Genomic DNA, 17,144 nt, shown 5'->3' with positions numbered 1-17,144 from the left:
TTGGTGAGTAACCCTCACCTGGATAACAACAGAAGATCTTCCACTGATGTTCTTGAACACTGACCCCAGGCTCCCTTACTTGCTTTGCAGGGAGTTGGATAATTTGAATATCTGAAGCTCTCATTTTCACTTAAATATATTTATATCCAGAACTTTAACCTATAATTGGCTAAGCCAAAGGAGGACTTTGGGTACTGATCTGGTTGACATTCTATTTGAAAGTTGCATATCAGTATCAGTAATATGATTCCTCTGTTGAGCGTTGGTATGCTGCTATTTAGTACAACTCAACATGTTAAGAATATATGTTGAATATATGTTCAACCCCCACACCTATTTTCAAGGTAGAAGAAATCACAGAACAATGTGCTGAGATAAAGTGAGATAACTTCCCATGCATGCTGTGAGTTCCTGGAATGAGGGTCAGGATACAAATGTAATAGACAGGCTACAAGAAAACATTCCAACATGGGAATTATTTCATATTAGTCCTTGGGCAGAAAATCCACCTAAGAACGTAAGAATCCTGCTGGACTGAGCAAGTCGCACATCTAGTCCAGCATCCTGTTCTCACAGTGGGAAGCCTGAATCTGAGTGGGACAGTACATTCCCCACTTGTGATTCCCAGCATTTGATATTCAGCGACCCAGTGCCTACAACAGCAGAGGTAGTTTTACAGCAGAGGTCAAGTTGCTAAAATTTATTGTCTCCAGGAGTCCAGTATCAGCTTGCTATCTTCGGCTTCAGCTTTTCTACTTGAAATATTATCACTAAAAAACTCACCTATTCATAAGAAGTTCGGTAAACATTCAAATCGCAAGAATATTTGCCAATTTGATATAAGATTTCCATGCCCCTGCTTAGTACAGCAGATTTCAGCAATAGAAAATGCAATTTCACGAGCTTCCCTTTGTATGTGTGAGTAGTGCTGACTAATAAAACTCTCGCAATTGCATTTGCATAGATTTTTAAATGGAAGCTATGATTTCATGACTCTCATTTTGACAATATATGTGACATCATAGGTCCATTTTTTTAAAAAAATGTTATCTTTAATCACTGGTGTATGAGGTAAATTTTTGTTACAAGTATTTTATTGTTTTTAAAAGGAAGTGTTTTAAAGGTATTAAAAGGAAAATGGAGGGGCTTATCAAAGAAAAAGACTGTTTCTATAAGAGTTAAAGTACACTGTGATGTTAAATGCTTTGAATTTAATTCACAGGTTTTATAAAACTGAGGTGGCATCATTGGAGGAGGTGATAATGATCAGGATTGTTGTAAATCAGAGAAAGTGAAGCTGACTCTTTCATTTGCAGATGTAGTCCTGAGGAAAATCCCTTATCTGCAACCAGAATTTGAATTGATAGGAAATTCCCCATTTGTGCTAATGGGGGATTTTCTCCCAATGTGATTACCAGCTTCAGAGGAGAGATTTACCTCACCTACTCTCAGCACCTAGGAGCATCATAACTAGATCCTGGAGGGACCTGTCAGGAGTGAACATGGACCTCTGGTACCAAACTGTATGGGAAACAGCAATACTAGAAAAGCTAGAAAAGCTAACCAACAAACTTGAAAGTAGAATGGTATCTCAGGCCAAATGTAACTGATCTGTAGAAAAGACTCTATGAACTGAAAACAGAGACACTATATATATCTTGGTTATCCATGAAAATCTTTCAATAAAAAAACATTTTTTAAAAAAATGCAGAGCTAGAAGGGGTTAATTTCTACCTTCCTGCTTGCTGTGATCCGGATAATTATCAGCCCTCACCCTCAGTCGATGCTATTTATATTTTAAATGCCAAGACAGCAAATCTAGTGTGGCCCTAAGTGAAAGTAGTACAGAAGGCAATCTATATAGTTTTATCAATGGAAGTGTTGCTTAGCCTTACCGAAGCTTTAAAATGCGGTGAGATTTAAATGAAGAAAGCAGAATGGAAGGGAAAGGCGAAATGTGAGGAAAAGGCTACACATCCTTCACCCTAAGCTGTTGCTCTTATCAAAACTCACATTTATCCAGACCTGTGTTAGATGCAGGCTGATTATTCTACAACACATCAGTGAAGGCCTAGCATTTTATAGAAATAAAACGTAATTGCTGAATGCAGTTGGAATCTTTGGTTTCTTCTTCTTTTGCACCTACCAGGTCACCTTCCTTTTGAGCCATTTTTGAGGCAATGTGTGCTGGTTCTGGTATTGCTTGGTCTCATGACTTGAATTATAAATGTTAAAATTAACAACACTTGCTTATTTTTTAATAGTTCCCCAACTACAATTTTAAGATGCGGAAATGATGAGCTTCATAAAATATTTGGCATATGGGAAAGCCCCGTGGTCTTCTAAAATGAGGTTCACTTGGCAAATCTCTCAAGGAGTTGCACAGTCATTTGGAACAAACTATCCATTAAGATAAAGAAGGCTATCCTGCAGAATTTGAGATCTGACTTCCAAAAGATCAAAATACATTAATTTTAGTTATTTTATTCAGCAGTTCTTCAGTGTAAAGCATTATTATCCAAATGAAAAAACTCCCAATGCTCTTAGTGACTAAAATTCCTAAAAGACTTCACTGTGGGCACCTGTGCTTTGCAATTGTGTTGCTTTTTAGCTATGAACAACAAATACAGGGGAGAGAAAAAGGCACATGTCCTCATCTTAATCATAGTTAGACAAAATCAAAATTAATCTCAAACTACAATGTTATTCTCACCTAACATTTCTGTGAAGTAATTAGCATTCTCTTACGTACAAAGGCAGCAAAATATTGTTTTAACCTATTTATTTCGACTTCTGTGGATGTGTTGTTTGAAGTGGGAAACAGAGTCTGACAATCTGAAGGGAGTATGTTCATTTATTTACTCTCATTAAATTTTGTAAGAGCTCTTGAGCCCATTGTGAAAGCCTCTAGGCACAATTAAAAATGGATTGCCTTTCTTACCAACAATGGAGAAAGGGACCTGACAGTTTTGCAAATAACTTCTCAACCAGAGTTAGAAACACTCTGAATAACACTTCTCTATTGCTACTAGACAAGGGATTTCCTTTTGGCAAGGACTTCTGCCTTCCAGATATCAAAGATTCAGGGGGAAAGCTCAAGATTTTCTTCCTCTAAAATTTATTTAAAGAGAGAGCTCTCAAGGGAGAGCTAGAAAATTGCAGGTCACGTGGTTTAACAACTGTCCTGTGTTATTTCAAAGAATCATAATTGTTGGAAGGGACAATGAGGGTCATCTAGTCCAGCCTCCTGCAAAAAATGAAATATTTTGCCCAGCGTGGGACTTAGACCCACAACCCTGCTGACTGAGCTATTCCAGCAGGATGTGGAAAACACAATTAAAGCTAGATTTGTTATGCATGTAGAAGAATAAGCCTTTGTGAGAAAGCATAAACATAGCTTCTGCAAAGGGAATTCTGCCTCACCCTGAAGAAAAATTACCCTATGTGGATTGGGGTTAGATTGGTTAACATCATATACTTGGACCTCCAAAAAGCTTTTGCCAAAGTTTCTCACCAACAGTTCCCAAATAAATTTGGGGTAATAGAATGGATCCATATAGATGAGTACTGACCAGCTGGCAACCTCATATTAAGCTATTAGAGAAGTTAAGTCTCCAAGGAAAGTCTAAAGAGTTTTCACAGGGTCCATTTGTGAAGAGCTGAAGGTCTGTGGAATGTTTATAGCGACTTCTAGGAACTCTGCATATCATGGCTGCTGCCAGCCTGAGCCAGGAAAAGAGGTGCACAGGCACAGTCTCTTTCCCCAGCTCAGGCTAGCAGTGGCTCAGGCTGTCCACTTTATCTCTCTTCAAGATAGGGCAATCCAAATTACAATACGAAGAAAAATCTCATGAAAGGAAAAGCTAGTAAATTGGTTTCTTTGCTTTTCCAGAAAAGAAATAACTTGCACATTTTCAAGGTGGTGCTGCTTTTACCACTAGCATGCTGTGTTTATTGAATGGTCTGCTTCATAGTAAGGAGCTCCCTAGTTAGAGGAGGCATGTAACCATACTATTTTATACTCCCTTTTGAAGTAACATTTATTGATTCCAGCGAATGTAAAGTCTCTTGCAGCATTAGAACAAACAATCTTGGGGCACCTTAAAGACCCACAAACTGATTGTGGCGTAAGCTTTCGCGGAATGGCACAGTGGGCTTTGGTGCACAAAAGCTTAAGTCACAAAAACTTGAAGATGCCATAAGGCACTTGAAACTCATTTAAGCAGATGCACCATGTATTATCTTTTATTCTGATACAAAGTGTTTCAGAACATAATCATCTTAGAAAATAAGGAAGGTTGCACACAGATTCCCGAAGAGTCACAGCTCCTGGGGGGAAATACCAAGGATGATTTGCCAGCCCTAAAGGATAGTTTAGTGTTGATGCTGGAAGTACAATCTGAAATGATCTGAGAAGAAAAAGTGACTAAGCCTCCTGCAGTAGTATCAGTGCTGGAAGCAGTGGAACAATGTTGTGCTGGAGCTATGACGTTGGAGGAGGAGATGGAATTCATGGAAAGAGGACTCTGTGTACAGCTTGGAATCATCTCAGAAGAAAAAGTGGCCGTGCCTCCTGCAATACTATTGTTTGTGCTGTGAATTAATGTCTACATAATTTGTAATCAATTATGGATATTGTCTTATTATATAAACACAGCGAAGAAACTCATGAGGAATAAAGAATAAGGACCAAATGTCTTTTTAAATCAGGAGGTAAAGTTGTGGTGTTAGACTAGAGAAAGATTAAAGGTTGATTCTTACTTATGAACTTCATGGATGGGAAGGAAAAGGAATGAAACTGAGATGCCTGGATTTAACATCAGCTAGCTGAGGGAAGAATAACTGGACATTACTCTGGACTGAACACTGGATTATTATAAGGAACTTTTGCAGGCACAACTGACAAATAGATAGTTGGAAGTCACTTTTACTTATCTCTTTCTCTTTTCTGTTATTATCTCTGTGTCTGCTTGCTTTTCTCTTTGTTCTCTTTCTTATTTCTTGTTTTGTTTCTTTTTTATTGTATGTTGAAAAGTTTTATTAAAACTTTATTTAAAAAAAATAAAGAAAGGCAGTTTAATCTGAAAGTGAGGTGCTGAAAATGAATGGACAACAGCTGAATTATACTGGTGGTGGGTACGTTTTGCTGAGGTGTGTTTTGCACCAGCACAAATTATTAGGCATTGTTGCTCCTATATCTTATAATACATGCTTTATCCTGCAAACGGGTGCTTAAGACACTGTTACGATAATTAACTTAAAAGCATCAGCAGAACTGAGGAAGCAGGAGATGATAAAGTGTTTTTGAGGCATACTCTGCAGCATTTTTTGCAAACACCCAAGAGGCACAGAAACATCTGGAATTCAAAAAATCTCTCAAACATCTAATGCAAACTGTTAGCCACCAAATAATTGAAGTGTGCCATAGCATATCACTAGCATTTCTCAAATGCTTTCAAGGATACAACAATTAAAGAATCAGTAAGCCCTTTGTTTTTAAATAGCAGAGCATATTGAAATGGCTCAGTGAACAATTCAGTCATTAAGTTGTGATGGATATGCAGCCTGTCTGCAGATGTCATGCAACATCTGGATATCCCCTGGTAGAAGGGAAGAAATCAGTGGTCTTGTTACATCTTGTTACATGTGGTACCACTGATGTGGTGGAATGCAGTCATGCAGTCCTGGAAGCAAAATGAAGGTTGCTAGGTAGGAGGTTGAAAACCAAGACCTTCAATGTAGCTTTCTCTGAAATGCTACCTGATGAAAAGGCAGAGCCAGCTAGACAAGCACAGCTTGGGAGTCTTAATGGGCAGATGAGACAGTTGTATCAGAAGGAGAAGTTTGAATATGTTTAGGGCAACATTATGGAACAAGCCAGGCCTGTACGAAAGGGATGGGCTCCACTTGAACCAGAATGGAGCCAGATTGTTGGTGCTTAAACTCAAAAAGGCAGAGCAGCTTTTAACCTGATCTTGAGGTAGAGTCTACAGGAGCTCAGAAGCATCTCAGTTCATGGTAAATCATACGTAAGGGATGAGTGTGAACATGTCCAAACAAAAGTGCAGAGGGGCCAAAGCAGTGCAGAAGAAAGAGCATGTGCCTAAGATATTTGGAGAGAGACCTAAACCAACATGGGGTAGCAGGGTTGTTGTTTTTTTTAATCATTATTCCCAATTCATTCTGAATTTACCTTGTTTTTTAAAGAGATTGCTGCATACTATATTCTTCATGGAGCGCACTTTATGATTCTGTAGAGATTTTGGTGGAATGCAAGTATAAAATTCATATAAGAGCTGGCTGCAAAAGATAGAAAAATGAAATGATTAGATTAGATTAATATGGTATATTTAAAAAAAGAATCTGATGAAACATATGGAGGTCTTCCAAACAGTTAAACTCGCTAGTGTTTGCCATAGATATTTTAACTGTCACAACAGAGCAATTGTTATTTTCCTGCTTATTCTATATCTGGTAATGAGAAGCCTATACTTTTTAGACACATTGCTTATGTCAACTTAGGCTGTTTCTGAAATCAGATATGACTTCAGTTCCAGAATAAGAGTTTGCAGCAGCAATGAATCAAGTGTGAATTTACTTAACTAACTAACCCAATACCAGCATAGTCCTGCCAAAGGTATAGTGTCAGCTAGATGACACTGAATTCTGAATGTTAGCTCACCTAAGTAACCTGACATCAAACACTGTTTCTACATCTTGGAGAACAGAAGGAATATACTTCAAGGCAGCCACCTGAAAGAAAGAAATATAAAATACTTGATCATTTTGATGCATGTTTCATAAACACCTGTAAACTAAAGGCCATCATACCCAGGAAAACCCATGTTTTATCGCTAAATGAGAACAAATGGCAATCCTTGGAAAACCTAATTGCTGCTTGCTCTGATTCAGCTGGAAAACACTGGTATTCCTGAGAAGAGTGCCAGGACCACCACCCCACCCCCCAAAAAATCACAGCTCAAACATGCAGTTTTAAAGCAAGAACCTGTGCCTAGAAATGCAGCACAAAGGGAAGTCTGGATGAGTATCATCACAACTTAAGGATACATGAGGATAGCTTAATAATAAATGGGACCCTGAGCTCCTGGTAAGAAGCATTTAGATTGATGAAAAAAACACAAATGGAAATAAAATAATAAACTTGTTTTCTCCTGACTCTCCACTACAAAAGAATTACACACACTACACAACCATACACTCCCACAGAACTAACCTGAAGTAAACCAACTGCATTTGCTTTCGCTCAGTAATACCTAGGCTTATATTTTAGACTGGAAAGGGCATTATGGTAAGTTAGGCTTCTGGACACATTACCCATGCACATGGATGCTGCATATTTATGAGATGAGATACACACACACTATTCCCACCACAGTATTAATATTTTAGCTGATTCCATCACAACAAATTTGTGAATGTGAAAGATACATGATGATAATTATGGCAGATACATTCCGGTTTGTTAATAAGAAAGCAAGTCCCTGCGCTATCCTTACTCTCAGGGGAGCAGTAGACACATCGAGGCTCAAAAAGATGGCCCAAAAGAAATGGCAGTAAAAGCTCAGTTCAATTTTTATTCAGGTCTTTATTAAACAAAACTTCAAACAGAGAAGCATGTGCAAAGTGCTGCTTGTTGTTTCCACGTGCTACCACACACACACACACACACACACACACACACACACATATAAATGGTACGTCACATGTCCTAAAGAACACCACACTTCTCTGTTTCTCAAGGGCAAACCCATTAAGTATGGCACACTCTGGCAAAGACAATGTTGCTGTTTACAATGTCTGGTACAAAGCTTGCCATTCAGGTTCACCATACTCCAACAAACAGAGATAACAAAAGTGTCACTTTTAATTATTTCACAGTTATTTCAATTGTCTTTTAAAAGCAACGTGCCAACTTATTCCATTCCTTTTGGGTAACAGTCACCACAAAATGCTACTTGCAACATAAAGCTTTGCATGTACTGTACTATTGTGTACTGTTTTTGAGGGGGTAGGGTAAAAGGGAACAGAATTATTCATTTTATTACATATTTTATCTCATCCTTCTTTCAAGTAACTTAGGGCTGTGTGCGTAGTGTATCCCAACCACCACTTAGTCTTTGTGACAATTCTAGGTCTGAACAGGCAGTCATTCTGGGGGCAGACTGGAGCGAAGCCTGCTCCACTCTTCTCCGCTCCCAAATCCCACCCCCATGGACTGGCCTGATTCGCCAGAACTCAAAATTGAGATGGGTGGGAAACCCTACCCTCTTCCATGGCCAGCATAGGGATTTTCCAACTTCCGGCCACCCTGTCCAGCATTGTTTCTGGGGGGTCAGGAACAGTCGCAACAGGCTGCAACTGCCGCCCACCACAGGACTGGGTAAGCAGCCATTCTGGGAATAATCAAAGCACACTGGCAGTGGATAGCACTGTGCCTGCTAACCCCACCAACAATCGCAATACATGGATTGACTATTCTGCACATAGCCTGTTTATGTACAACTTGCACAAACATAAGCTCTGTCCACAGATTCTGTACTATGAAAAAAATACCGAATGAAGTCCACACAGATTAGACACATTCCCAGGGCTGGATTAACCATGAAGCAAAATAACCAAGTGCTTAGGGCATCAAGGGAACAGGAACACCACAGAAATTTTCCATTGCCAGATTTTTAACATTAATGGTCACAAATTGCTCCACTGAGTGTTCATTTTCTCACTTGAAGTATGTTAAAAATCCCAACAGAACAATTATGCAACAAGGCAGGCTGGTTACCTTATCTCTACTAAGTATAGAAGTAGATGTGTTGCGTAAGATTAGTTTTGAGGATGGGATCAAAGACTTTGCAATTAGAAAAAGTAGGAGAATTTTTTTAAAAGTATAAATAAAGTGGAAGGATACAAAAATAAACATTATTTTCCATCTTACTATCGGTTTTGCAAAATAAAAAATATTTTATGGTTTGGGGGGGGCACCAAAATCTTTTAAGTGCTTATGACGTCTACAAGTGTTAATGTGGCCCTGTATGTTCCTTCCTCCATGTCAGGGGTCTGCAACCCGTGGCTCCGGAGCCGCATGTGGCTCTTTTACACCTTTGCCGCGGCTCCAGGGCGGATACTAGCGAGGGGAGGAGGCGCATTGTGCACCTCGACACTCCCCACTGTGGCAGGCGCTGTACTGGCTGTGACGTCGCATGGGGGCGGTGCGTGCGTTAGTCACACACTGTCCCGTCGTCACCTTCCTGCCCGCTGTCAGATCGGAGGGCAGTGGTGCGCATGCTTTAAATGTCGCAATGGTTTTGCGGCTCCCAGTTTTTTTCCCTTCGGAAACGGGTCCAAGTGGCTCTTTTTGTCTTAAAGGTTGCAGACCCCTGCTCCATGTGGTAATTATCCTCAGAACTCTCTTTCACACTAGGTTCATGTGACATAGGTTAGGCTGTGAGAAATTCAGCCAAGGATACCCAGGGAATCTTATGAATGAGAAGGAATTTGAATTTGGCTGACCAGCACTCTAGCCATTACGCTGTACTGGTTCTACTAAAAGGCCAAAACATTTCTATCAATCTAGTTATTTATTTATTCTATTCCATAAAATTTATATACTGCTTGATTGTAAAAACAAACCTGAAACTGGTTTACCAAAACAATAAAATATATCAGTAAAAGAATAAAAGTATCAGTAAAAACAGCTATTTAAAATATCTCAAAAACAAATCAGCAATAAACTAAAAACAAATCCAAATCAACATTCCACATATCTGAGTAGGCTTGTCTAAACAAACATGTTTTTGGCAGTGAAGGAGCCTGCCTGATATCAAGAAGCAATGAGTTCCAAATTGTAGGTGCTGCCACATTAAAATATAGATTTCTTATGAATAGCAAAGTAAATCTAAACAGCCAGAAAATGCCCACAAATAAGTGACATATCTGAAGTTAACAGACATGTACATGGACATTTTCATCATGTGGTCCTAAGCATTAGCTTGCTTAAAAGGAACGAAATGTTCACAGATATTCACTGGGGTTATTTAAACAAAAACAATTTTTTTTTAATCATTTGTCTCTAGAAGTGAATAGCCCCTTCAATTGCAAGCAGAGAGGCTTAAGAAACTTAAAAAGCAGGCCACCTAAATATGACTGTTCCTTCAGTAAAATCCCTTCCCACTCTCCTCAAACAAAAATTAATTTGAAAGGCATTTCTTGTAGCCTTACTTGATTCTCCAAGATTGATTGTTTTTAAAGTGCCTATTTGTAAGGCAGTTTCTTCAGAGCAAGATAATACAGAAATTTGGAGGTGGGGAAGAATAGTAAGAGAGGGTTATTTTTTAAAAAAAAATCATTACATTGTCTGGTTTCTATAAGAAAAGTATTCCAAGCAAAGGTGGGGGGGGGGAATACTTAGGAAGTTTGAGGGGGAGACTTCTCCACCCAAATTCAAGTGATACAACTAAAAATATTCCTGCAGTTTCGCTCAGGATCGTAAGCTTAGTTTTATGATCAAAGTGCTCAGCTGCTCTCATTTATACTCAGTCCATGTACACACTGCTGTGGAATTTCCATTTTAGTGCCTATCTTTTCCAACATACTTGGCACCTTATCTTTCCCTGCTGCTGAAGTCTGACTTAAAACATGGCACTTCCTTTCCTTGTGGTTTCAACTTCTCTCATGTTGTTACTGAAATATTCATTTGCTGACCATAATTAATGATATTTGGACATGTTTAGGGCACTTCTGCCTCCTGGACAGCTACGTGTTTAAAATCATCTCTGTGTGAGCAATCAGTCATTGCCCTAGACTACAAAGCCCAAATGAAATCAGGTGCTTGAGGAAAACATATTTGCTTTGCTTAACAACCACACCACAAAGCAAAACCAAACAAACAAACAAACCCCAACTTGTATTCTTCTGAGCAGAGGATTAAGAGGATAATTATATATATATATATATATATATATATATATATATATATATATATATATATAAAATTATATATTGTATTATATATATATATAAAATTATATGTTGTATCTCTCTTCACTCAAGTGCCCATTAATGAAGCCTTGACAGCCATTCAAAACAAATACAACCCCCCCAAATACATCCTGGACCTGACCAACCACTGCCTAACCAACACGTACTTCATCCACAATGGACAAAGATACAAACAGATAGAAGGAGCACCCATGGGATCACCCCTCTCACCGGTCATCGCAAATTTGTACATGGAACACTTTGAAACCAATGCTTTAGACAAGTCAGAACACAAACCCAAACTTTGGCTCAGATATGTTGACGACACCTTTGTAATTTGGCCACACGGGAAAGAAAAACTAGATAGCTTCCTCACACATCTCAACAGCCTACACCCCAAAATACAATTCACTATGGAAATAGAAGACAACAACCAACTCCCCTTTCTTGACGTCCTAATCTACAAAAAACCTGATGGCTCCCTAGGACACACTATCTACCGGAAAAAAACACACACCAACCGCTACTTACATGCACAATCACACCACCACCCTGCACAAATAAACTCCGTAGCCAAGACTCTCATCTCCAGAACCAAACGCCTGGCTGACAAAGACCACTTGACAACTGAGTTACAGAATCTCTCAAATGTGTTAATCGCCAATGGATACCAGAAAAACAGGGTTACGAAGCTAATCCAAAAAGAAACACCCCCCAAAAACCAAGACACAGAAGAAAACAATGGCATGGCCCTCCTTCCTTATATCAAGGGCACTACAGACAAAATCAGCAAAATCCTCCATAAACACAATATCAAAACAGCCTTCTGCACCAACCAAAAAATAGCCAATATCCTCAGAAACCCAAAAGACAAAATCCAGCTGGAAAACCAAGGGGTCTATGAAATACCCTGCAAAGTCTGCCCAGCCACGTACATTGGACAAACAAACAGACGAATAAATGCACGTATCGCAGAACACAAGAATGCCGTCAAAAAAGAAGAAAAAACTTCCTCTCTTTTCCAACACATGAAAGAAACAGGACACGAAATTAATTTTGCAGATTCCAAATTGCTCTTTAACATGGAACATCACCACAAGAGAATAATCATGGAAGCCATCGAGATAGAGAAACACCCTCACAACATGAACAAGCGTGACGACACGTCCCGCCTGCCAGACATCTGGAAATTAGCCCTCCCCACAAAAACCGACACCAGAACCAGAGGCACACAGAACGCCGTCACCAATCAACCACACCAGACCCAAACCCAGACCCTCTCCACAGACATATTACAGACTCCATCCAGTAACCAAACTATAGTGGCACCTCCGGATGCTGCACCCCCCTGCAATCCCTACACAGATCTGGCTGGCACAAGGCACAAAACCATAGCTCGCCCCTATACACGAAGCCAAGCCAGAGCACAACTAAATGCAGCACAGCCATCTTCTCAGAAAAACTCTTCACAAGCTCAAGAGGTCAAGACACGAAAGCTTTAGCAACTAATCTACACTTAATGACCCACCCAGTGATATTCAGAATATCACTCATGAAATCACCCAAGATATCCCTCAAGTAATTAAGGAACAAAAGAAGAAAAGGCACACTAATCTAGGAACTTCCTCTCTGCCCAGAACGTTGGAGGCTATACACCACACCCCTCAACAGTATTTATAGGAACTCAAACACCAGACTCTGCTCTGTTCCAGTAACAAGAAGCCGAAAGCACCAGCCTGAAGATGACGAGTGAGACCTCGTCGAAACGTCGCACAGACACCCCGACTCTTACACGGGAAGACACCCGAAGACACCAAAACCTGCATATATATATATATATATATATATATATATTTGCTTTCGTAGATTTTCACGGGTATAGGAATGCAGGTTTTGGTGTCTTCGGGTGTCTTCCCGTGTAAGAGTCGGGGTGTCTGTGCGACGTTTCGACGAGGTCTCACTCGTCATCTTCAGGCTGGTGCTTTCGGCTTCTTGTTACTCGAACAGAGCAACAAGAAGCCGAAAGCACCAGCCTGAAGATGACGAGTGAGACCTCGTCGAAACGTCGCACAGACACCCCGACTCTTACACGGGAAGACACCCGAAGACACCAAAACCTGCATATATATATATATATATATATATATGCTTTCGTAGATTTTCACGGGTACAGGAATGCAGGTTTTGGTGTCTTCGGGTGTCTTCCCGTGTAAGAGTCGGGGTGTCTGTGCGACGTTTCGACGAGGTCTCACTCGTCATCTTCAGGCTGGTGCTTTCGGCTTCTTGTTACTGGAACAGAGCCGAAAGTAACAAGAAGCCGAAAGCACCAGCCTGAAGATGACGAGTGAGACCTCGTCGAAACGTCGCACAGACACCCCGACTCTTACACGGGAAGACACCCGAAGACACCAAAACCTGCATTCCTGTACCCGTGAAAATCTACGAAAGCATATATATATATATATATATATATATATATGTATGTATGACACATTTTCATATGCTGACCTTCAACTATCAACAACAATAGTCCTTAGTTTCCTGGCTCATATTTTTTTAAAAAAACAACAACAGTAAAATGCCATGCTTAAATTACTTTTAGCAGCCTCAAGTCCACAGAATGTAAGCCTCTTCATCCATATTTGGTCTTACTTTCCCAGTTTATCACTACCTATTCCAACCTGCAGATCTTTAGCATTGAAACTAAATAGAGGGATTCAAAGTGCAATTGATTATTTTTTGCTCTAATACTCAGCTGTGCTACTTCGCAGGAAGATTGATCGTCCAGCCCTTAGTAGTGGGATTACATTAGCTATAAGATTTCACAGTGCTATCACAAATCTAAATAACACCCCAGCCTCAAAATAATAAATAAATTTGAATATATCTCCAAGAAAGGCTTCTGCAAATACCAAAATAGAATTTAGATCTTGTGCTAGCCTACTTGGCACCTCGATATTTATTAGTGCTATTCACCAATGCACAGGATTCAGATCAGCTGGGACACAACTCTTAATCTCAGGGTTATGGGTTCAAGCCCCCCCCCCTTTGGGCAAAAGATTCCTGCATTGACCTTTGTGGTTCCTTCCAACTCTACGATTCCTTTTTGGTGCCTCAGAAAACAACCTACCTAAGTCTAAGGCATATCATACGCTGCCTGATTAAGCTCAGGTTTCCTCTGAGTCTTCTTTATCCCTCCCCACCCCATTCGCTACAACACCAAGATGTCAAAGGAAGCTATACAGCTACATTCACTTTCTAAAAGAATGGGGGGGGTAGAGGTAGTCATGTTGTTGGCAGGGAGGAATAATAAAGACCTTTCTGACAGTAAGAGCTGTTTGACAGTGGAACAGACCCCCATGAGAGGTGGCTGACTCTCCTTGGATAGTTGAGATTCCTGCATTTGGGGGGGGGTTGGACTAGATGACCCTCAGGATTTCTTCCAACTCTACAATTCTATTATTCAAATATTGACTCAATAGTCAATATTTCAGTATTTATTTATTTTTTAAAAAAATCTATTTCTCAGCATTTTTCATGTGGGCAAAGCTAGTCACATAGGAACAAATTCTGTCAGAAAGCCCTAAACATTTGGAATGATTTCATATGATTGCAGGAGTCCCACAGAGTGCTACCCACATAGTTACTGTAACAGTGAAAGGGCACTCTGGGCAGACCAATAACAATGTATTCTACTTCTAAGCACCTGCTTAAGGTAAAGGTACCCCTGCCCGTACAGGCCAGTCTTGACAGACTCTAGGGTTGTGCGCTCATCTCACTCTATAGGCCGGGAGCCAGCGCTGTCCGAAGATACTTCCGGGTCACGTGGCCAGCATGAGAAGCTGCATCTGGCGAGCCAGCACAGCACACGGAACGCCGCTAGTAAGCGGTCCCTATTTATCTACTTGCACCCGGGGGGGCTTTTGAACTGCTAGGTTGGCAGGCGCTGGGACCGAGCGACGGGAGCGCACCCCGCCGTGGGGATTCGAACCGCCGACCTTTCGATCGGCAAGTCCTAGGTGCTGAGGCTTTTATCCACAGCGCCACCCGCGTCAAGCACCTGCTTACAGTAGATTATTTGGTCCTAAAGAACTTTCAGTGTTAAAATAAGCATACAAACAACACACACACACAAGTTTCTGAGAGCTCTTGAGAAATTCTATACTTCCATTAAAGAGAGGGAGGGAAAGAGAGATTGAGCTCCCCAAAGCTGCCTATCTACATATGTACTTCCACATGCTCTAATCCAGGGCAAGATAGGTAAAGTAGGCAAACCTGTGGTATAAGGGCTGTTTTTTCTTGACTTCTCATCAGGTTGTTGATTGATTCAAAAAGCCTCCTCATTGCTTCTTCAAATTCTGTCACTTCTTTGCCTTCATACAGCCTGAGAGAAAACATGTTCTCATTAAGAAATGTAACTCCCTAACAAATAAAAAAATGAAATCACTTGACTCTTATTATCAGACAGATACATCGGTATGTACCTAAAATGACTAACCTAATGTTATTGTTCTAATTCATGGACACAGAACATAAAAACATACTTATTTATTTCCCTACTCCCACCCCAAGTTAATAGCCTTTACAGAAAAAATACTTGAGGCTGTCTTTGGAAGACAACTTGGACATTTCATGTAGTATGCATTGCAGTAATCCAGTCTGGAAATTGCTAGAGCATGGAGTAACATGGTTGAGTCATCTCCATCCAAAATGGCCTGTAGCTAGTGAACCAGACATAGCTGGAAACAGGCACACCCAGCTACCTGGGCCTCAAATGACAATGTTGGATCCAGGAGTACCCCCAAGCTATGGAGCTGTTCCTTCCAGGGGAGTACAACCCAGTTCAGAACAGGCTGCCTCCCCATGTCCTGCACTTGAGAACTCGGAAAACATATACAGACATCATCCGGACCCATGCAACTACTAAGAACTAAGATGTGATAAAAATCTACGATTAATTCAGGACTATAGTTTTAGGAAATCACAGACAATGGTAGCCCTATATTTTTAAAACACAAACACATCACTGCTACTTAGATTACTAAACTTCTAACTGTCCCAGCATTTGGATGCCACTTATTCTGTTCAGATGTATAATGCTGTAGCCTGTACTATACAAGTCTGTAGCACGAAACCCTCAAATTCCTTCTCATCAGTTTCTTGTAGCACAATTAAAGCACCCAATGCTATTCATAATTGTTTCCTGAGTAACTCCATCACTATCCAATTCTGTGTCAAATCGAGATATTAAGAAAACCAGACAGCAAATGTGAATTAGATTACCAGCCAGCATGAATTAATATCATATCCCAGCAGTATTTATAAAAGGCGAAAGCAGGATTTAGCCATTCATCATCTGGTTGTATTATACCTTTATTAAATCAAATATCAGTTAATACATATTGCCTTTTTCTGAAAAAGGTAAAGCTCAAAGCTTGCTAATTAACAACAAAATTAAGGACTTTTCCCAATTCACATTAGTTAATAACAGTACTGCAGCCTTCATTCTATCAGGTTTATCAGTGGTCGTTAAAGCTGATTTAATCTTCTTTATTAGCAAATTAATCTAACCCGCTACATGAGGTTGAAATAAGAATGGAAAGGCATGTTTTATTATGACAAGGGAAGGCTAATACTTGCCTGAAGCTTATATACAAAAGCTAACAACAATCCAATCTGCAAGTTACAGTTGCTTCCTCTGGCACCATTTACTTCCAACTAAAAGTCGAAGCTTACCCTTGCATGAAGATGCGATGTAGTCAAGCACATTGGACGTGTAAGACTCTCTCATACATTATAGCAGCACAACATGGAAACACAATTTGTAAACATCACTTTTTACAACGTATTTTCTCAGCTGGGAGAAGCCATTTTATGATTGTTTCTACTCACATTTTTTGCCAGTTATTTCAACTATATTCTGATACACCATACAACTTGGTTACGACAACCAGCATCTATGTTGGTGAAACATTGCTTACCTTTATTAAACATCACTGCTTTGATGTAGCATATTATTCCTTCATCATACAAAGAGCCCATTGCTGTTGATGCATTTATTTAATAATGAGCATAAGTGCTGGGTTGCTGTTGGTTTCCCACCCCCAACCCCCATATCTGCTACACAGCATCTCAATTTCCTGATTTGA

At 40.0% G+C, this 17,144-nt stretch overlaps 1 protein-coding gene across 3 annotated transcripts in view; it reads right to left on the bottom strand.

The window, feature by feature from the left end:
* DOCK2 (dedicator of cytokinesis 2) overlaps positions 1-17,144 on the bottom strand; it is a 258,167-nt gene that overhangs the window by 193,834 nt on the left and 47,189 nt on the right. For all 3 annotated transcript variants that reach the window (XM_082212994.1, XM_082212996.1, XM_082212995.1), the window contains 3 exons: positions 15,271-15,379; positions 6,683-6,753; positions 6,194-6,300 (listed from right to left, as the gene is read on the bottom strand). In XM_082212994.1, the coding sequence (XP_082069120.1) occupies positions 6,194-6,300; positions 6,683-6,753; positions 15,271-15,379 (287 nt within the window). The remainder of the gene's footprint in view (positions 1-6,193; positions 6,301-6,682; positions 6,754-15,270; positions 15,380-17,144) is intronic.

The sequence above is a fragment of the Podarcis vaucheri genome (assembly GCF_965113315.1).
Source record: "Podarcis vaucheri genome assembly, chromosome: 2".
NCBI lineage: Eukaryota > Metazoa > Chordata > Lepidosauria > Squamata > Lacertidae > Podarcis > Podarcis vaucheri.
The sequence above is the reverse complement of the archived record's forward strand: the minus strand, read 5'-3'. Positions and strand labels throughout refer to the sequence as shown.